The 22,654-nt window shown below is 39.2% G+C and overlaps 1 protein-coding gene across 1 annotated transcript; it reads right to left on the reverse strand.

Annotated features, from left to right (window-relative positions):
- Nucleotides 1-3,231: 3,231 nt before the first annotated feature.
- LOC146002515 (endoglucanase E-4-like) lies at nt 3,232-21,804 on the reverse strand. Its single transcript, XM_083140414.1, has 9 exons — nt 21,662-21,804; nt 19,269-19,433; nt 18,688-18,783; nt 16,840-17,022; nt 13,640-13,817; nt 9,694-9,853; nt 7,309-7,473; nt 5,288-5,427; nt 3,232-3,511 (listed from the first exon to the last, which is right to left on the reverse strand). Exons 1-9 carry the CDS (start codon nt 21,714-21,716, stop codon nt 3,298-3,300), a joined length of 1,356 nt encoding a protein of 451 aa, XP_082996540.1. The 5' UTR covers nt 21,717-21,804; the 3' UTR covers nt 3,232-3,297.
- Between the last annotated feature and the right edge of the window lie 850 nt (nt 21,805-22,654).

A 22,654-nucleotide genomic window follows, 5' to 3' on the forward strand; every position in this document is an offset into this window, starting at 1 on the left:
ACATCTCGCGCGGCCGCCATTATGGGAACGAAAGACTATCGACAAGTACAGTGTAACAAGTACCGTGTGAGGCGAAAACTAGCAAATGGGTAGCCAGTCCAGCGTCAACTAGAGCGTTCCTACTAGAAATCCAGTTCCGTGTGATAGGGGCTTAAAGTCAGGAAACAGTTTTTGTAAGTCGTCACTAAAAACACATTTGCATTTTGGCATGGTTCAGATCGCTGATCGACAGAACTTCACTTCTCCACTGTCATGTGACAACTAAGAGTACGGCAGTTAGAAAATACTGTTTATTTTTTAATTCTGTCATGAAACTCAAATCAAAGTAAGCCGCGGCTAATTGCATATTCTTACCTATTGTCGGAAACTTGCTGCTCACCAAGAGCCGCGGTACATGTCCCAAATGCTTACAAATCAAATCAACAGAAGAGACGCAAAGGTCCAACAATTTTTCTTTGTTGCAAGAAAAGTTTATTTTCTTTGCGCTTGCAACTGAGAGTGTTGTATTTCTTTACTTTGAAATTGAAAACTGGAAACAATATTAACAATTATGTACAAATAACATTTTGTTACTAATCTTGAAGTAAAGCAGTTGTCTAAATCCCAAATAATCGGATATTTCCAAATTTTCCTAAAAACCCACCCGGAGCATTTATAGTACCCGAAAAACAGGATTTGTCCGGGTAAAAGAGAACTTCTGGTAACCCTAAACTACTTGCGTCGTTGCACCGGTTACATGTGTCTTTCACTCAGGGTGCATACCTCCGACCCTACTAGCGGAGTCGCCTGCGCTACGTCATTTTACTTCCGTCAGGGATCTTCTCCTGAGCGGTCAGCTGTATGTGCCTCTAAGATAGGGTTCTCGCCTTGTAGCCCTTGTAGTCAAGAGGTTCTGGGTGCCTGGATGGAGGCACATAGTGGTTCGGATCCCGCTTTAAACTGTAGATTAAATTCGGATTAGTCTTACTGTGCATAAAGTGGACTTTATGCAAGAAATAAAAATCCAAAATTCAAACAAGTGTGTGGATGATCTTTGAATTTGAAACTTATCCTGTTAGTCTTTCATAAGTGGAGAAGCTTAGATAATTTAAAACTGTATAATATGTATTCATGTCCAGATATTATTAGAATGATTAAATCAAGAAGACTTAGGTGGACAGGCCATGTGGCACGAATGGGAGAGGAAAGAGGAGTTTACAGAATTCTTGTTGGGAAACCTGATGGTAACAGACAAGTCGGAAGGACAAGACGAAGATGGATTCGTCTTGCCCAGGATAGAGATGGATGGAAGGCTTGTGTTGCTGCAGCCATAAACCTTCGGGTTTAAGAAGAATAGAGAGTTAGTTAGTTAGTTGGTATTTCATTAGTGGTTAAACAACGTAGCGTAGCCAAGATTTTCGAAAGGGTAGCATGTTAGCGTAAAAGGGTGGATTATGTCATGATTCCTTTTTTTAGTATTCAGACGTCCAGCTCGGAAGGTTTATCACGCCAGTGGTTTGACGTCAGCTGGAAGACCTTTTCACGTACCACGTGACTGCTTCCATCCAATAAGAGCGACAGCACGTGCTTTGCGCTCTGCCAACCAGAGCTCGCCGTTAACTTTGGGAAGGGAATTTAAACACTTTGTTGACACATTCACACGGGGGGGGGGGGGGTTATGGGGGCAAACTCCACATAGGGAGCAGATGGCAAGAGCAAAATAATTTACTCTCTCAAGTCCTGAATAGGACATTGATATTAACTTTCTTCCCTTTTAAAGGACTCTGCAACAGCATGGTCAGTAGCCATGTCTGCACCAAAGATACCAGGTGGCCATGAAGACCATGGAGAAATGAATGCTGACGCAAAAATAGTTCCAATTTTCACCAGCAGATGAAAATGTGGCGCTGAACTCTGGTGCAGAGTGAACAAAATCCCGGGAACGCTTCCTGCGACCATTTGCAAGGTGCTGTGTGGTTTTTACGCACACAGCTGGAAAATGGAAAGTATATGTGTAAAAGTTTGAATGTTTGTAAATACTCGTGCCTAGGCTGCTTTTTGTCCAGTAACAGTGGAAGCCAACGGTTGTTTTCTCTCAACGGCTTTCCCGTTTGCAAGGTAACAATAGGGCCTTGCTCCCGTTGTTGGGGGCGGGCCGTTGTCGGACGTATAAATATCGGGTCCCGACTTGTTACGGTCTCTCAGATCTCAGAAAGTTGCCGTCGCTTAAAAACTCGACTCGCAGATATTCCGATACAAGGCCCGATGGAGTAAGACTTTTTTTTTTTTTTTATGGATGCATAGGAATATACAGAGAGTGAGCGCCGTATGTATAGGGACCTCTGCGTGATAAACTGCGGGGTGGGTTAGCACTTTGCTAAATAGTGTGATCGTAGCTGTAATTAGATGTACTGCACTTAATAAGAGGATGGCGTAGCGACCTCTGCGTCATAAAACTGCGAGAACGGGTTAGCGCTATGCTAAATAGTGTGATCGTAGAGTGAAGTCCTGATAAGTGCATTTCTCTGTGATGGAGCAAAAGGCAACCTGGAGAGATTGTTAATGGGTTGTAACGAAACGAAAATATGTACGGCGAAGGGTAGAAGTGTAAATAAAGGTGTTCATTTTCCGAGAGACGATATTGAACGTAACAAGGGCGCACACTGAACACTGCTGTACCGACATTAACTCAACTTACCGTTGTTACTTCAGCGCCACATTTGCACCTGGTGGAGATTTTTTTTTTCATAAGCATTCTCTTTCCCACTTTTCAGCATTTCTTTTCGCTTTCGCTTCTTTACCAAGTTTCAGCGCAATCCGTTTCTTCGAATGGCCTCCAGAAGGCTCTGAGTAGAACAACTTTTATTGTGGTAACCCGATACATTTAGCAAAAACAGCTTGTAGAATAACTACTTTGGCATCATTTTCAGCAATAGAATTCCTTTTTAGGAATGGAGAGTCAAAGGTGGGGTAATTCACCCCTCCAAACCTCTCTAGATAACGCCACTGAATGCCGAGTAATATCAAATTTCTTCACTGGTATGCTACAATATAGTCAAGCATCACAAACAAGAGCCTCCTCTCCTATGCATTGTTATCAAAGGGTTTTGGGTTCGAAACTCGCTGGAGGCACACAGATCCCACTTTGAACTGTACGTTCAGTCCCGATTAACTTATCTGTGCATAAAGTGGACGTAAAGTTTGACTTTCAGAAATATAAATGGAGGGTATATTAAGACACTAATGTTGACCGTTTTGCTTTATTCTCGAACGCTGTCTACAACACTACAACTTCTTTGAGGAGCGTCGAAGGTAGCTCTACAGATTGTACTGAAGAATGCCTGCCAAAGCACTCGTGAAGGCAGCGTTGTAGTCGCAGGCCACCTCGTTGTGTTGAGCGTCCTGGCGGGTGTCGATGTAGTCATCGTTGGCCCCTGGGCCTCCTACAAGGGCCCCGTTCAGCACATGGGAGTTGGGGGCGTCGCTGTTGAAGAAGTTCCAGCCGCACTCCTCAGGTGGCGTTGGGCACGATCTGAGAAAAAAGATTGATTGATTGGTTGATTGATTGATTGACTGAATTTGTGTTTATTTATTGACTGACTGGTTGACTGATTGACTGATTGTTTGATTGATTGGCTGACTGACTGGTTGATTTGGTTTATTGCTCTTCGCTTTTCTGACACATTTGCCTAATCGCGAAGATGAGGATGAGTGATGATATGATGAAATTGATAAAGGGAAACTTACAAAGAATACTCACGCCCAGGCTGGGATTCTAACTCGGAACCCTTTGTATTGTAGTGTAATGACAACCTCTCCGCCATGACATCGGCAATACACGTTTGAGAAAGAGCGAAATATCCACAGCATTCTCTGCATACATATCGCGAAAGGGAGGAGTTGAAAACGTCCATCGACCCCACCCTCTGAAAATTAGCTGTTACATTTTAAGTTATATAAAAGAAAAAAGAGATAAAGTTCATGTAATAAGTATTCAGATTATCCGATGGTTCCAAGGGATTTCAATATTTCAAAAATGGTATCACCGGAGAATTTCGTTTCGGGTGAGTTCAAGGGTAGAATAAATATTTTCAGGTGGGCTCTGTTTCAGTGATAGCTCTATTCTTCTATTCTTTTCTATTTCTATCTCTCTTCCTCGCTGTTTCCTTGTATCTTTGGTATCTTCTTCCTCTTTCCTTCTCTCTCTCTCTCTCTCTCTCTCTCTCTCTCTCTATCGCTTTCCCTCTTTTACTAGTTCTTCCTCTCTTCCTTTATTCTTCCAATCCTTCCTCTATTTCCCTTTATCTTTCATCCTTTTCAACTTCGTTTCCATTTTTGCTTAACTTTCTTGCATTTAATCTTCTCTTGTCTATTTTGCTCCATCACTTTTGGTTCCATTCCTTCTTGAACTTTATCATACTCCTATTTAGGTAGACAGATTATTCGTGTAAAATTATTTCAATGCGGGCTAGAGCCCACCCGGTCGAGACGCCCGTGGTTTTATGTGAGATGTCACAGAATATAAACTTACTGTGAAAAATATTTTCCCTCCTCATTATTTTTATTCATTGAGGTGTGTAATGTAAATAGCAAAAGTAGGCTCACTGTGCCCTTCAATATATTAACAGTTTGAAATGTGAAAAATAAGAAACAATAAAGATGTAATAATAATAATAATAATAATAACAACAACAACAACAACAAGTTGACAATATAAGTAATAATTAATTATTAGTTTATAATAATTGTTTATTATTATTATTATTATTATTACTTCTGCCATTTAAATTTAAATCAACAGCATGAACCCCCACCGCACAAAAATTCCTGGTGATGTCAATGTTTGTATTATTTCGGACAGAATTGAGAAAACTTTGTGAATATTTATAACCACCTTTGAATTTAATAAATAGAGGCATCATGAATACCTTCAAATACAGGGTGTCCCAGTTAAAAGTAGCCAGGCTCCGATCAACAGTTGCATGCCAAGGATCGTGTATAAAGAAATGAAGTGTGTGACTGATGAACTTGAGTACCTACCACGGTTCACGTTACAATGGACTATTCCATTTTGCTGGTGCAATATAGCTGGGCTACTTTTAACTGAGACACCCTATACAAAAAGCAATGCTCAACCCCCACGTAAATACGTCACTCTGCAACGTAATTGCTGTGGTGAAGACGTTGATGGTCGACTCAGCTCCTCCTCACAGAGGGCTCTGGGTTCGAGTCCCGACCTGGCAGAGAAGCGAAGGAAAATTACACAAATGACAACAGATCTGAGCCGTTAAGTAGCAGTGATACTCACGCTCCTCTGTGGTGCTCCTTCTGTGGGTAGTTCTCGCCGAAACCTACCACGTAACTCCTATCGCCATCTCCCAAGGCGTAGTCCACTTGGCTCTTCATCACGGCTCTGTAGATGTCGGGGTTGATTCCTATCTCGGCAGCCTGGAAAACGAATTCAATAACTTTATAATTGAATCACTTGACTTGCTTTAAATCCATACCACAAACACGAAGAATTCTCATCTTGCACAAATACAGGGTGTTTTAAAAGGAATTTAACGATAAAAAAGTGTTCCATGAGCAATACAATATAATCACAGATCGAATATCCGGGCAAATACATTCGAACACATCCTAAGATTTCTTTGGAACGGTACGAGCGGCTAGGAACAGCAAATTAATAGGGTGTACAGTCACGGACACTGCCGGATTGTAACGATTCATTTAAAGTCAATGTATTCATTACAACCCAGAAGTGTGCGTAACTGTACTACGTGGATACGAGGCACGTCCAATTCCTCATATGCCGCATAAGTTTCATAGTTTTTTTCCCCTTTCAAGAAGTATTGTTCGTGTGCAAACATAACGTCAAAAGCATTCTGAAATTCTAATTCTAACAGTATTAAACCTAATAACAATGTAAAATTACTAGCAGCGTAAAACCAAACAATCCGAACCTAACAACATTAAATTACTCCTAAACAATAACCTATCACATCTTCAAGCATACTAGTAAAAAAATATGCATAGATACCTTGAAAATACGTAGCATTCCCCGCGAAAAAAGATATTTGTGAACAGTATCCAGCAACAAAATATCGCTGTATGGACGCTCATAAAGCGAAAAGAATAAGTGAGAAATATAACAGCATTGAATCTAGCACTCCTAACACAAATGTAAAATGATCGTCAGCAACCACGTCATAACGTCATTAATAATACCACATAAAATCACTGTAACACATCGCCAAAAGCTAAAAACAACATAACATAATCATATCAGACACAAGTTTTATAAACAGCGTGTTCTGAGTATCACCACCACACTTAATATGTAGAGGAAGTATGCAAATGTGGGCCTCCATTTTGTTTTTGGTGCATATAAAGGAAACCATGTAAAACAAAATAAACGGTACTAAAGCCTGAAATAGTACATTATGTACTTATTTAGTATGTCTCATCCCATAGCGAGAAAAAAATGGATTCGTTGTGAAAATCTTATTTTTTCGAAGAGGTGCAATTTTAAAGATTGGAAAAAACGTTCCTAAGGTGGCCCACTTTATATTTAGTACAATTAAAAACAGCAGACAGCTTAAATTATAGTGATATAAGCTGGAGTACGAAACAGGAAAGGCTGTGGAATAAAATATTTTCTGAAATGTTAGGCATACAGTATTACAAACTTTCTTCAAAATCATCGTTTTCTTTCGTATAGAATCTATATGGCAATCTTCCCTTGATTCCACGTTCTTAGTATGTCCTCTGTTCTCGTCATATCTATTCTATTGGAACTTGCACCAGAATTGCATGATAGAATGTGGGCGAAAACGCATTCTGTGCTTGTTACACAGCACAAGGGGGCCACTTTAGGAACGACGTAGGGGCCCAATTTAGTAACGACATAGGAGCCCAATTTAGGAACGACGTAGAGGCCCAATTTAAGACTACTGGGTTTTTTTTCATGATAAATATTTATCATGTATTCCCATTCGTTTCTCACAAGCTGCATACAAAGATAGCACCTATACTTAGGAATAAGTATATAGAAGAGTTGCCTCTCAGATGACCGAAGTACAGCAATTGAACGTGGGTGTAATAAAACTTTCGACTTGCACAAAATCACTTACTAGCTGGCGAGAAAACTGCACGCAGTAATCAACATGGGCGCAAGCACTGCATGTGGAAATAAAGTAAACCACCAGCTCCATGAATTTCCGCCAGGTTGCAGCACCATTCAGAGCAGAAAGCAGGGGGGCCGCTTTAAGGATGGAGTCCGTATTTGGTACACTTCCTCTAATAATTAAGCTAAAAATAGTACTATACCTGGAAGCAGATGTAAGTAGCTCCAATAGCATTTCTGAGGGAACCCCATTCGCCCAGAAAGATCAAGCCAAGAAGAGTCCTTTCAGCGTCTGTTCTCAAATACTCGCACATTGAAGTAATAAGGTTCGTATAAATATCCTTTCCAGTCAATTGGGCAAGAAGTACCTTAAAAGCAATAAAATAACAATTATTGTTCAAGATTAAGGAAATAAGAACAGAACACCGACTCGCAGTGCCAGAAAGCAGTTTCCACTGTTCGACGAACATCGCTGTGTGCCGTGTTGCCATGTACCACGTAGAGCTATACTCCGGTGTATAAAAATCTGAATAAAATCGGTTTCGCAATGTAAATTGACAATCATAATGGATTTTGAAAACAGATGCAAAGAGCTTCAGAACAAGACAAATATTGTATTTACAGGACTACCCAATACTGAGAAAAATTTGTTTCGCAAATTTGAAAAGAACTGTTTTTTGACAAATATTGAAAATCTGAAAATTAATAATTGTGTTTAAAACCTTTCCGCCTGAACCATTTCATAACGATCGGACTACCTGTTTTTGATTTACAGAATTTCAAAGAGAGCCATCGTTTCCAAGATTAAAAAAACGTCACTCTTTTGTTTACCACGATAAAAAAAGTAAGGCCTACTCGAAAAAAACAATTTGTTAGCATAGATGAACGCAGAATTGAATAAGCTAAATTTTGATGTAACTTGCTTTCTTGTAGGTTAGTTTTTAATTGTAGTGTAAACTCGAGTATCTATAATTTCTAATGCGATAGTACAGGGTGACCCAAAAATAATATAACCAAGACATAAGGTAACGAAAATTATTCGATTACATTTTTTGAACCACCCTGTATGTATTTTGATGCACCGAAAGTTCATCATTAGCAGCTTATGTACTTCAATGACTTACTGGAGTAAAAAATTACGCATATTAAGTACTGTGTGTGGTTTTGCCCTTAGTGATGATACAAACACTTGGCACTGAATATATTAGACATTTTTGGGGGCTCTGTGTTATGCTACGCTAAGAGTGAGAGAGGATGGAGAAAGAGGGAGTGAGGGAGAGATTGAGAGAGAGTATGAGAAAGATAGAAATGGGTAGGGTTGGCGATGCTCTTTGAGTACATTTTGAAAAAATCTTACCTTTACCAAATTTTCCTTTGAACCCCTTAAACTCTAACTACAGTAAACTTTGATTGAAAATTCTAGATACACCCAGCATAAGTACCATGTGGCACTGTCCTATCAGAGAACAGATGACCCGAGAACCAAATAATTCGATCTGTGCGATGGTAATTATGACAGCCCTTTGTTGAATGACCATCTAAATTAGAACCGCCAAAGAACACTACGCCGAAATCCTTTTCATTAATTTTGGACTATATTATGTAATCCCTGGAAATACATACCTGGCTGGTGTAATGGCCTGCGGTGGTGTCCTGCATAGGGCTTTTAGCACCCTCTCACACACACACACGTGTTTACTAAACTTCAATGTCTGCCTTGTTCATCAACTAAGCTGTCTATCGCAATCACAAAGCTGTTCATCGCAACTATCAAAAACCGTCTCGCAACTCTCTATAAACCGTCTATCATAACTGTTCCGCAAAACTACCCCTTCCTCTCCCCCGACCGCACTATACAGGGTGTCTCAAAAGTAATAGCTCAAACTGACACAGGTGAAAGTACACGATAATAGAAGTAAGAAAGTCTCAGTAAACATGGGTCTGCAAACGAGCCGTTTTCGAGATAATCGCGAATGTGTGATTGCAAGCCGCCATTGACTTCATTGTTTGTAAACGTCGTCCTAGTTGGTAAAATGCTAGTAATGTGTGCGAATGTTCTGTTTGATTGCAACGCAACCTTTCGGAAATGATCTGTTTGATTACAACGCCACCTCTCGAAAATGTTCTGTTTTGTAAACAAAGATCAAACATCGGACCGCGCAAGCAGTAAAGCACTCGGTGTTTACAAAATACAATCAGTGACGGCTTCTAACCACACATTCGCACACATTATTAGCATTTTACCAACTAGGACAACGTTTACAAACAATGTAGTCAGTGGTGGCTTGTAACCACACATTCGCGATTATCTCGAAAACGGCTCGTTTGCAGACCCATGTTTACTGAGACTTTTTTGCTTCTATAATTGTGTACTTTTACCTGTGCTAGTTTGCGCTATTACTTATGAGACCAATATCCTGTTCGCGGAAGTCGGAGGACAGGCACCTTTAGTAAAATGCTGAGTTGTCCCTATGCAGAAAACGACTCGACGGAACCTTGGAAGGCCATATACACCACAGATCTAACAAATGTATAACTGCTTTAAAAATTATGAAATTTGTCTTCAGCAGGATATTTATGTTTCTTACCTGGGCGCCGGCCATCTTGTCGTCCCATCCAAAGCCACCGACTTGATAATTTCCCCATTGGTTGAAATAGTCTTCGGCTTTGGCCAAGTAAGTTTCGTTGTTTGTAGCCTTGTAAAGCCAGGCAGCTCCCCAAATAAGCTCGTCGTTGTAGGAATAAGAGCTGTTGAATAAGAAGATAAGGAATGTCAAATGAAGAAAATCAGTAACAGAATCTAACGGTAGGCATAACGATGACTTTAAGTGTTGTAGAATCCTTTTGAGTGTGAGAGAGGAACCATTGATGAAGGAAACTTTACTGTCGTAATCACTAATTTCTCGGATAATTAAGCCGGCCACCGTGGCTGAGTGGTTATAACTAGGGACGTGAAGTTTTCGTTTTATTTTCCCCTAAATTTTGATGTTATTTCGTACTGCAATTCGGTGTTATTTTTCGCGGTTTAGGGCAAAATTTCGGTGTTAATATAAAATAGGTGTTATTTTTACATGCATTTTTACTATTCCTTCTATGCTCAACATTTTCACATTGCTTTAGTTCCGGAGAATTGAGAGAAATTTTAGATTTAATGACAAAATATATGGCTTACCTTCGCGAGAAATTACAAAATGTATTCCATTTCGAAAACTATTTCATCTCATCAGCCGCTAATATGAAATGTTTATTGAATGACAACACCCAAATCTTTGAACATAATCATACACATCACATTTCCCAACAATGCCAAAAAATCCTTCTGCGACCTCAAAATACCGTTTTGTGTACACACATACATGCCCCCCCCCCCCCCCCGCGCCCCTGAAATATAACAGGTACTTCTCCCGGAAAATTTTCACATTCCTGCGAAACTTCCCTTTTGGGAAGATCCCCCCAGCGAATTCTAATTCAGGACAAAGTTAAACACTGTCAGTCGTGTCTGGGCCAAACTGCAATAAATGAAGCGTGATAATCTCTTTTGAACCGAAATTTCACCAGCTCGTAATAGCACTTCAGGTATAGTACTTTTTAACTAGAAGAAGTGTTATCCTCAGTTTATTGCATATTTTCCGCCATTTTTCGCGTTAAAGTGCAAAATTCGAGGTTATTCTGAAAAATGGCATAATTCGCGTTATTTTGCGATTTCGAAACACCGAGAACTTTCTTCCTTAACCAACCCAAATATATTTTAAACACTTTATTTTGCTTTCCTCAACTTTAACAACCTCAGTTGCAAAGTAAAAGATGTAGGGTTAACATCACTCTCCCGTTACAGCGCTGCCAAGCGTACGTCTGTTTTTGTCACTTGTATTTATTAGCTTCTTTGTACAGTGTTTGGATGTTTTGTGTACTATTTTTCTGTGCTTGTGTACTATTGTATAACTTTTATCCAGTAACGGCGCTCGCCAGCTCTCTCTCTCCCCCGTTTTACAGTACGTTTGGCAACATTCTGTGCATCCTACGCTCATTTGTTTCGTCATGTGACAAGAAAATGCCCGATGTCAGTCGAAGAGATTTCAACTGATCGCTGATTCGTTGTTTCCCAGCCGCCAGCTGGAAGTGCGACCAGTATAGCACATCGTGCTAAGACGACAGGGGTTTCCTGGTTCGAATCTAACCAGGACCATGGGTATTCTTTGTGAGTGTCCCTTCATCATATCATAACCTCATCTTCGCGATTAGCCAAAAGTGGCAGATATGCGAGGTAAAATAAATCAAATCAGTAAATCGGATAATTAAGGATTCATGGAAGATCTTGGATGTTAGGGATTAATGGGCCTTTCTCATTGTAGGCGGAAGACCTCAATAATTGCATCGGTCATTCCTACAGCTTAACTAAAATTAGAATAATCCTGGCAAACTCGCAAACTAAAATATACAGTCATTTTGTATTTTTCCTTGCACATCCTCTACGCTTGCGCCAGAGTTCCCACATGTTGCATATAATTCTTCCTTTATTTCGTTGTCAAAATTTTAACAACGTTAAACAATACGTCACTGTGTAAGGTTTTAACCTTCATGTTGATATGAACACTTGGCATAGATTAAAGGTAACGACGATGTGTTGAGGAACGCCCAGATTTTGGCAACTCGGGGGCAGGATTGCATGGTAAGCAGTTGATTGCATCACCCAAACTCCTTCCGCTCGCTTAGGGTTGAGAATTCTACGACAGCGCCAGGAGGTTCTTCTCACCCTTGTCAAGCTCTATGTTCATTGATTGATTTGCTTTGTGAATAGACACTCACGAACATCCATGCCCAGGCCGGGATTCGAACCCGGGACCCCTAACGTCGTACCGCTATGTACTAACCACCGCGCCACGGGGGCCGGCTCTGTGTTCATTGAAGATTTGTTGGTAGTTTCAGATGTCTCTCCAAGAATGTCGAGAGCCTTCAAAATGGCGTAGTGGTAAAGTCGCCGGCTTGTAATGAAGGGGTCCCGGTTTCGATACAAGGCAAAGGCACATAGTATTGGATATTCATAATTAGATGAGTTTCAGTTAGCCAATTCTGTACATGGTGTGGCTACGTAATGGATATCTAGAGTTGGTTGGGTTTCCCAGTTCTGGATATTTCATAGACTTTGATATCCGAAATTGGATATCTAATGGATATCCATGGATTTGATCCGGATATTGTGGATATTCCTTGGAGATATGTGCTCTATGGGTGGATCAGGTCCAACTTTCAACTGTAGGTCCAATCCCGATTAGCCTATCTGTGCATAAAGTTGACTTAGAACCCGAGAAAGTCGGGAAGAGCAGAGCCATTCCAGAAACTTGCCAACTCTCTGTTTGCTAATGCGGCTGCTAAGTTTGGCAATGTAGAATTAATCAAAACTTACTTGTCATTTTAATGTTGCTATAATAGTTCAAGAGCCAACGCAGCCTCTGTCTATAACAACTAAAGGCCGAATAACAGGGAACTGGATTTCCAGTAAGCTGAACTGTCTACCTGGGTGGAAATCATGCCCGCCCGGCTGGCTGCATGACTGGTTTTGATGAATAGGCAAGGTTCTAATTGCAACTGGCTTTTCTCGACTGGATCTGAGGAACAAACAATCAGAGCGAAGTTTGGCCATGTGCAGATAATCTGGTAGTTTGGATTGGATTGGACTGATTTGGCGTTTTAAGTCCACTTTATGCACAGTAAGGCTAATCGGGACTGGACCTACAGTTTAAAGTGGGATCCGAACCACTTGTACCTCCACCGGGTATCGAACCCTGGATCCCTTGATTAAAAGGCAACGACGCTACCACTGCGCCATCGGGGAGGCCCTCTGGTAGTTTGCGAAAGGAAAGTTTTTTGTCTGTGGTTTCCGAGTGTTAGTTAACTTTTTTTCGCTTCTCAATAAAAGATATGCATTCGTGTTCAGTTCATTAATATTCAGGTATTTATGCAAAGCGTTGAGATTTGTGCGTGGCAAATATGATTAGCCGATAATGAAAATTCTTATTATTACAAGTTTGATACATGTAGTTGAACAAAATATTTTTTGTGAATGAAACCTGCAAATCTCGTGTGTGAATATTCATACCCAAGTTCATTAAAAAGCTTGTTCAGTATGCATTGATTACCCTATTTTCTATCCAGCCAATTTCTAGTCCATACTTTTCTATTTTAATTTTTAAATTATCCTACAACGTTCTTCACATTGCTCGTCCATCTTTACAGATTGCCTGCTCTGCGCAATGTCTTATGGGAACAAAAGTCTATCGACAAGTACGGTGTAACAAGTATCGTGTGAGGCGAAAACTAGCAAATGGGTAGCCAGTCCAGCGCCAACTAGGGCATTCTTACTGGAAATCCAGTTCCATGTGATTCGGTCTTAGATGCTCATCGCTTAGGGGAAAAAAGTGACCTTAACTGAATCTAGCATTCAGAGAGAGAAGGTCCTTCCCTGCCACTATCAATGACACTGTCATTCAAAAGTGTGTGGATTTGTGGATGGTCAAGCGCCCTTTCTGTACTTACGCGTAAAAGTTGGCCGCATCAGCGATGGAGTCTGAGTACTTAGCACGGAAGTTGTCGGCGAATTCGTAGAGTTGCTTCGCCCTGTCCAGAAGGTCAGAAGCGTAGGCTTGGTCGACGTCCTGGAAGACGATGGAACTGGCGGCGAAAGCAGCGGCGACCTCAGCCGCCAGGTCGGAGCCTGGAAGAAGAATTGGGTTGCAGTCACTCAGTCATTTTAACACTGAATTCAACATGCTTAGGATGCAATCATATCCTTTAACATTCTTGCTAGCACAAATGCTACGTAAATGCTTCCAAAAATCAGATAGTACTATACACGAAAGCATCATGGAACATTTGCGTTAGCTGTTGCAATTACAATGTATAATACATACAGCACGAAAGGCACGTCGAATTACACCGTCAATGGTGAGTGTGTTGACAATTGAAAAAGCTAGAACATTCTTCCATACGTACACAGTAAACGTTGTAAAGTATGTATTTAATCAGTGCCATTCATCTCTTTCTAAAACCATTTAATAAGAATCGATATTGCTCTTGGTTGAATAGTTATCTTATATTAAAAGTGCGAAGTGATACGTTGTTTACATCTCACGCAGCCGCCATTACAACTGCACTCGTGACCTAGAGGTCGCTTCTGATTGGTTATGCTACGAAAAATGCTACGGAAATAGAACCGGTTCTATCTTTGAGGAATGCCATGAAATATGCCATGGCATCTGAAATGCTATAACATTTGTCACTTTACACGGTAGCTTTTGGTCATAGCATAAATGTTAAGAAAATGCTAAGGAAAATGCTTTCGTCTAAAGCGGGCCTAATAATTTTATAGTAATTATGAGAAAGCTTTGATAAGAAGAAGATGTCTCATTATCACTGCCATTGTTATAAACTGTAGTATTATGAGATGTAGTAAAAAGATGAAACTCTTAAGTTGTCCTGTGTGTTATTTATCAAAGTGATGACGTAAAAACCAAGCAGCAACAGTGTGCATAGCGGAGGGGCGAATTTTGGGGAAATATGTGATTAACCAATCATCTTTTCCGCTAAAATATAGTACTTTAATGACATTATAAGACAGATCTGTATATTAGACTGAAGTTGTGAACCGGTCAAATAACTAATCGGAACATAAGAGGTTGTTGAGAATCATATTAACAACATCATATAAGAAAAATGTTTGTTGCAAGTAATGAAAAACAGACGCTTCGGTCCGTTATACTTTCTTGTAGGGGAAGGAAGGGTAAATTGGCCAGTGCGGGCAAAGTGGCCATGTGAGTTTTCTTCGCTGTATAGCCGCGGGAGCCGGGTCACGGATGCTGTCAGTGTTGTCTGTGACTTTGAAGCAGGAGGCTGCACTTTTCTAGATGTGAACTCATTTTATATTTTTTTCGCAAGTCTGATTTTAGCTAAGTGGTACAAATTGTTGATTATAGCTAATTAATAGTAAGTGTTATAATTATATTCTCTTGTGCTGTTTGATCAGCGTGAAATAACATTTTAAATGATGTGTGTTTGAAAACGCTAAGTCATGTAGGTTAGACGTTAGACCAGTTTTTGTAATGGTGTCATTCCGGGCAAAGTGGCCACGAAACAGACAGACTCGAAAGGCAATTAAGGATGGATTAGATGTTTAAAATGTAAAAAGTGGGCACATGAAGAGTGCGCCGGTTGTGACGAAGAAGATGATGAGTTTGAGTGCGAATTTTGCAAATAGGCCTAAGCCTAATCCTTTATTGATAGACTATTAATTACGATGTACTATTTACTTTATCTTGTAAAGATTTCATACTTAAGATAATACTTTAAAAACATAATACTTATTCTTAATGTGTATTACTTCAGCTTGTGTTGATTAAATACACACTCTGAATCAATGTGATTTGTTCATTTACCTATGCAGGTAAAATGGGAAGGGGCTGGCCACTTTACCCAACCTAGGCGGGCAAAGTGGCCAGTTCGTACTTTTTTTAAAAAAAGTAACGTATACATTTCTAAACAACAAGAATTAACAAAAATAAAATAGAAATTGGAAGTAAAGTTATTATACTTACTATTGGTCTATGTTTCTATAACTTTGCTGATTAAAAAGGTATGATAAGAATTCATCAAACCTTAGACTGGCCACTTTACCCTTCCTTCCCCTAATTCTCCCCAAAAGTAAATGCCTAGTAATGATGTACGGTCACCGGCAAGTAGTACATATTGTGTACACTCACTGTACACTCACCTGCAATGAAAATGGGGCACCTAAATCGTGAAGTACTCGTTTCCCGGCAAGGCTTTATGTGTGTTGCCTAACTCTGCGGCGGTGGTAAAAGTAGCCAATGAAAATTTAGTATTAAGATCCACTTGTCGCCGTAGAGTTAGGCAACACACATGACACCTTGCAGGGAAGCGAATATGTCAGAATCGGTGCCCCATTTTCATTGCCGGTGAGTGTACAGTCACGGACACTTCTGGGTTGTAATATTCACATTGACTCTCAATGGAATCGTTACAACCCAGAAGGGGTGTAAGGGGTGACCTTCCACGTAGTACACCCAAATGTCAACCTCACTTCCACGTTAGTACACCCTGGACTTAAGACTAACGAGGCTCTGGCGACTGGCCCCATGGCCAGTATAATTTTGTTTGTTTTGTCCTGTTCTTATGTGTGCTGAGTGCCCCTTTGCAGCCTCAGCTTTTAACGAAAGTCAGAACATTTTAATATTTTATGCTTTTAATTCTGCAACGTTAGAGTTGTTATTTGTAACGATAAGGGGCTGGACCCCGTATACTGTGATGGGTGCAAAATAGCCTTAGTGCTGACGCACCCAAAATTTTAAATTCAAATTCAAATTCAAAGTTACAACCCAGAAGTGTCAGTGACTGTACAAGGAGTACGCATAATATGTACTATTTGCACTTGTTAAACTGCTCTTGCATGAACAAACTTGTAGTATGTTCAGAAATTGGATGAACACAACGAAAGTAAAAGTCTCCTTTCCATACGAATCAGAGCATTTAAAAGCGACTTCAGAAAAATAAATTACTATCTTGTCCCCTTCCTTTAAAACTTTTCTAGATTAGAGCTAATTTTGCAACTTCAATATCTCTTACCTTTTATACTTGATAATTAGTATTTTTATTATTGCGAATGCATTACTGTTGAGTTGAGAATCCCTGAAACTCTTATTCGACTCGCCTTTGCATATTACCTGGATGTTCTTCGTCGATCTTGAACGCTGGTCTTTCCATGGTCATATCTTCAGGTCTACCCCAGTAGTTGTGGTCCAAGGTTCCGTTGCCCACCTGACCGTAGAGCTCATGGGCGCTCACATGGGACTTTTTCAAGTAATCAAGACCCCATCTCAAGGCGGCATAGCCGTAGTCTACTTGACCTGAAAGAGAATGTGTATTTACAACAATACAGAGAAACCTAAATGATGTTATCTACTTCATTATTCCTTATTTCAGTCCATTTGCTTTAAGCGTTGAAGCAATCACTTTGAGTATTTTGAGAACTATTTTAACTCAAACTGCTTAAACCTTTGACATTCCCAAAATATTAGCCCGAACAGTTTATTGAGCCACTGTTGCCAGAACCAGTGAACACAATTTTTCTTTCGTAGGTACAAAACTTCACATTTTCAAACAAGTTTTCCCTTCACCTCAAAAAATGAAATTACAATCACAAAATTATTATCATCAATATTTCTATTGATCTCTTAGGAAACAACAATTTAATAAAAATAAGAATTCATTGAATGAATAACAATAAGAAAGCAATAGACGGATAAGATTAAATTTTACTAGGCCTTATAGATGACGTAGTGGTAACGCTGTCGCCTTGTAATCAAGGGATGCCGGGTTCGATAACTGGTAGAGGCACATTGCAGAGTGGTACAGTGGGATCCATGAGTATTACCGTGCAAATTCTCCATCACCACATTCGTGCACTTAATTTGACCCAATAAGGGCTTCAAGAATTAAAAGAAAACTCACAACAGGCTGTTGACAACTTCTGCACCAGCATGCATAAAAATCCATCTGTTAAAGATATATAGGATCTAAGAGAAAAATTAATGAAAAAAAGTCATGGACAATTTGCCGAGCAATACTAATGGATATCATTGTACATATCCCACAATTTCCAGATACTGCCCTGAGTAGCTTATGGAACTAAGACAGACTTTGACAAACTTTTTATATGAATTATTTTAAAAGTTAAGTAATGAGATAAAGTTACCAAGCCAAATTTTAAAAGAAATAAGTATAGTCCATATAAGGGGAAAATTACACAACGACAAGAATTTTAAAATTGCTTTCATAATTTCAAAGATCTTGAATGGACAAAACAATATTTCAAATTTTAACCTGAATTTCCCTGTGCGAAGGAAACTTTACCATCATGTGGCAACATACTGAGTAAATTTCCTACGTCTTCAACGAAAATTTGATTCACGGGTCTTAGCAGTTCAAGTAGCTTCCGCCAGGTGACAAGGAGTTAATGGATGACATTAACTCATCTAACGGGGAGACTTATAGTGCACAGACAATTTCTATGTCTTTTCGGAGTTTCTTGTGATAAATGTGGATAAATGTTAAACACGTATTATATATGATAATATTTTAAAATATCTTCCACAACTGTCATTTGTATACAGTAATGTGTGCAGCGGTATTGTGTAAAGAGTTCGTTGTGTGACGTCTTGCATATTGAAATTTCAACACTTGTTCGGTCTGAAATGATTCTGTTTTGTTTTTGCAGTGTTATATATCTTTAAGCATTTCTATGTATGTTCAGTAGTTTTATAATTTTAATATCTTGTTATACATACATAAATGGTATTCGACGCTATTTATCTTCAGAAAAAAATGCATGTAGATTTGTATAAAATTTTAAGCATATCGCTGCATATCTGCTGAATCTTGCTCAAATATTGGTGTTCAATTGTCGTTTGATTACACAAATAACGTAAATCATATCTATTAACAGAATAAAGTTCTGAATTGCATACGTTTATCTAGTTAATTCACAAGAGAGGTCCACAATGTGCCATTACCTGCCGCAGCATAGCCATCAAGACTGGTGATCATTCCCCAGGCAAGAGTTGTGAGGGTGAAGGACATTGGGAAATGGAACTTCACGTGGTCACCAGCTGAAAAGAAGAAAAATAATGGCATTAGCAGATAGAATTTTAAAAAGCGTACTCTACCAAACTACGTATTTTTTCTTGTGCTGCCTAGAAGCATGAACATCAAATAAAATATATATAAAACTCCTTTTCAACTCCTTTATACAAGTTTTTGTTTGAACTTCTTTTTGAACATCACGTAGCATTTAGAACATTAGGCAAGCTGCAAAATGTCATAGTAAATATACTTGCTATAATCAATAGTGTTCACGATACTTTTTGTAAGAATCTCAATATGAATCCGGCATTAACTTCTAGGTTCTGTACTTTTCTCATCTTTTGTGTAACACTTATGGATGCAGTTATTCATGATGTATCGAGAATAAACGAAGACAAATGATCACTTTTAGGTTATAATTGAGAAATGACACTGCTTACGCCATCTGTTGTCAAAAAATGTTACTCCTGTTTACGATTCTTTATGTGGATGATCAGAATAGATAACTTACCATCGTAGTATCCTCCAGTTAGGTCTTCTCCGTTGATACCCTTGTCATCGAGGGCTGAGTCTGACCTCCAGGGGATGCGGTTGTCAGCAGGAAGTGGGCCAGATCTCTGGGCCTCGTAGAACAGCAACGCCTTCTCTAGTACTTCCGCATAGTCATACTGCGCAGCTGAAAACAATTGAAATATTACAAATTGAGATGGGTTGCCAGGTCACTACGTGCAAGAAGTAGGATACACTGTTGCAAAATGCATTTCCATGTCAAAATTTAGGACACAATCATTCACAGCAAACAATATATTAGAAGAGTTTCTAATGAAACATTAGAAGTCCAATAAAAATTGTAGGGCAGACTGTATATAGCCTAATATATTGTTATTACAAAAGAACCTCAAGGCTGCAACACTAAACAAGTGAGCTTCAAAACGCCATTTTGTTATTGATAAAGATGGCGCCTCCTATACACAATTGCATAAGTGAAGAGGGGTGTGGTTTCATGCTCTCTCTCAGCCTAAAACTTAAAGAAATTTCTCGGCAAATGAAAATTCAATATCGCTGTGCATGCTTACCACACCAGCAAGGGGAAAGTTCGTCAATTGACTCAGTTTACAGGCAAATGGGTGGAAAGGCCAACGCACGTTGACTTCAAAGACTTATTTTTCCTGAGGTGTACAGATATGAACTCAAAGTTGAAAATTTATGTAGATCAGCAATAGGTATGTGATAAAATGCAGAAAACTTGTGCAACCCTACATACAGAAATTTACTAGATAAGAAATAAAATCAAATTAAAGTTTTCATTTGAGTCAGAAAGTATTCTCAAATAATGACAGCCGGTTCTGCGGCCGAGTGAGTTAAGTAGTCGACTTTCGATCTTGCCACTGATGTTCCAGGGTTTGAGTCTCGGTCTGGGTAAGGGTGTTCTTTGTGAGCATCCCTTCTTCCATTTCATATCATCCCTCATCTTTGTAGATTAGCCAAAGCGGCCAGAAAAGCGACACCAAAATAAAAGTACACATGCTGTCAAATAATGTTAAAATGATTAATATTCAGTAAAGAAATAATGATTTTTCAAATGAATTCTTGAGTGTAGACTTACGGCGTTTTTTAAAGAGAGTAGCAGGAGCATACTTTCATGGACCCTCCCGTCAAAGTAACTCCAGACATATCGAATATACTGTTTGTTACATATTATTAAGGGTATGGATATTTCGTTTTTGACAAAAAACGAAATGTCCAAAAACAGATTGTAGTGTTAATTTATCTAGTTTTTGAAAGGTGTGAGATGCATTTTCCTACCCTGTTTTGTCACGAATTAATGCGAAAATAACTGCAAAATGCGAAATAAACTCTTAAAAACGAAATATAGTTTTTTTTTCCAAACGCAACACCTTCAGAGTTCTGAATTATCCTGTGAGTTATGCAATTAACGGAAAAATTTATTAATTCTGCTGTAAATATTGGAGAAGAAAAAATGGACTCCCTTACACAGAAATAAACTTAATACTCTGATAACTACATAAATGTCATATTAGAAGTGTAATGTTAATTTTTTGTACTAAGTGTAGTTTTTAAATTAAATTTAAGATTATATTCAAAATTTAAAACCAAAATGTCATTTCATATACCGCTTTCTAACCGTTATAACACCGACATTTTATTTTATTTACCGCTTTTGAACCCGAAATTGACTCAGTTTTTGTACCAGAATTTGGTTTTTTTATTTAGCAAATGATGTGCATCTACTTATTATGTACTACGTACTTGTTATGACTATTATGAGTATTTAGAACACCGACGCATTTATTGTTTACTTAGATTTTCCTCTTTCCAGAACATTTGATTTCATCTGTAAAAATGCATATGCTTCTGGCAGAAATAAATTCTACTGCGGACACTGTTATTCCCATTAATCACATTTTAAGAACAGTTGTGGGACACTCATCTTGTTCATGTTGCTTGATACCTCTCTCTGTTCAAATTAAGTTGTACTTTTCGATCTACTATAGTTTGGAAGCAGACGATTTTCAATGAACCAACCAGCTTCCTGGTTCGTGCGTTTCGTGCGAGATCGAACTTCACTCATCGCATGAAACAACGAACTTCAACAAGTTCACGACAGACTTGTGGAACGGAGGAAATGTCCATTTAACTTGTTAAACTCGTGAGACTTTCGGAGCGCACTCCAGGTTACACCTTCTGACCTATACGTGAAGTCGGCCATTTTATATGTGAATCAAGAGTGCGGCAACTTCTAACTTTAACATAATTTAGGAAATATTTTAGAGTTACTCAATAGCATAACAGCTTCTTTCTTATCTCTACAGTTAAATGCATACCACACTTGAAGGATGGAAACCAAAAAGTTGAAGCTACATTTAACCAATAGCTAAATACCTGCAAAATGGCTGCAGAAGACGAGGAAGAGGCAAGGAACCACTGAGTACTTCATGATGACTCAAGGCAAAGAAGTTGAGGACCGTTATCCTTATATACCTCCCACTGTCTCGTAGTCAACCGTAAGATCCGTTCTTCCAAAAAGAAATGAAAATTATCTCGGCGTCTGCATGGCATACAAGAACAAGAGAAAAGCCTCTGAAGAAATAACTGTGATTGGTCTTTGAAGCCCAAGAAAACTAGATGAGACAGGTGTGTTTACGTCTTGACAAGTGTGCATTTTGCCAACAGAGGTACACATCTGCAGAAAAAAACGTTAATGCCTGTCGTTTCACCAGAAGGCATTTACTAATTTTGTTCTGTATTTGCCATTTCTGAGTTTGTTTTCCCAAGTGCCAGGGAGAAATATTAGTTGTTTTTTCTCTAATTGGAAGCTCTATTCTGATAGCAGTTGTAGCAAGAAACATTTAGGCACACTTGAATTGAAATGGAATGATTATGGTATTGCAGAAAAGTGCATGTACTAGTCAGATAGAAGTCCTGTAAGTGTGGAGTGAGCCATGTTTTTTGGTCTATAGTTTATTTCTTAGCATTTTCTTGCAGAAGTGTACAGTCATGGAAAAAAGTTCTTCCCCATAAGGCTTTAATAGGAGCAAGTAATGCAGGAGGGTAGGCAACACATATTGCACCCTTCGATGATCGGGTGATTTTGCCTGTCTTAACACCGAGAAATGTGTTCCACGCGAAGGTCAGCATGACAGGAAAGCAAAGAGGGTCACGTGACTATTGGTTACGTGGAGTGTTGTGCTTCTCCACGTCCCCAGTTCTTGATCCACATTGCAGAAAAAAGTAGAGCTGCATGCAATATATGAAAATAGGTTGTTTTCAACTACACGCTTAATTATGATTTTCCCAATTGTAAATCTATCAGACGTGTCTCCCGATTTAGTCGGGACAGTCTTTTACTTTGAATTCCTGTTTGTCATAGGCGTA

Source organism: Lepisma saccharinum, chromosome 18, assembly GCF_977018435.1.
Source record: "Lepisma saccharinum chromosome 18, izLepSacc3.1, whole genome shotgun sequence".
Taxonomy (NCBI): Eukaryota; Metazoa; Arthropoda; class Insecta; order Zygentoma; family Lepismatidae; genus Lepisma; species Lepisma saccharinum.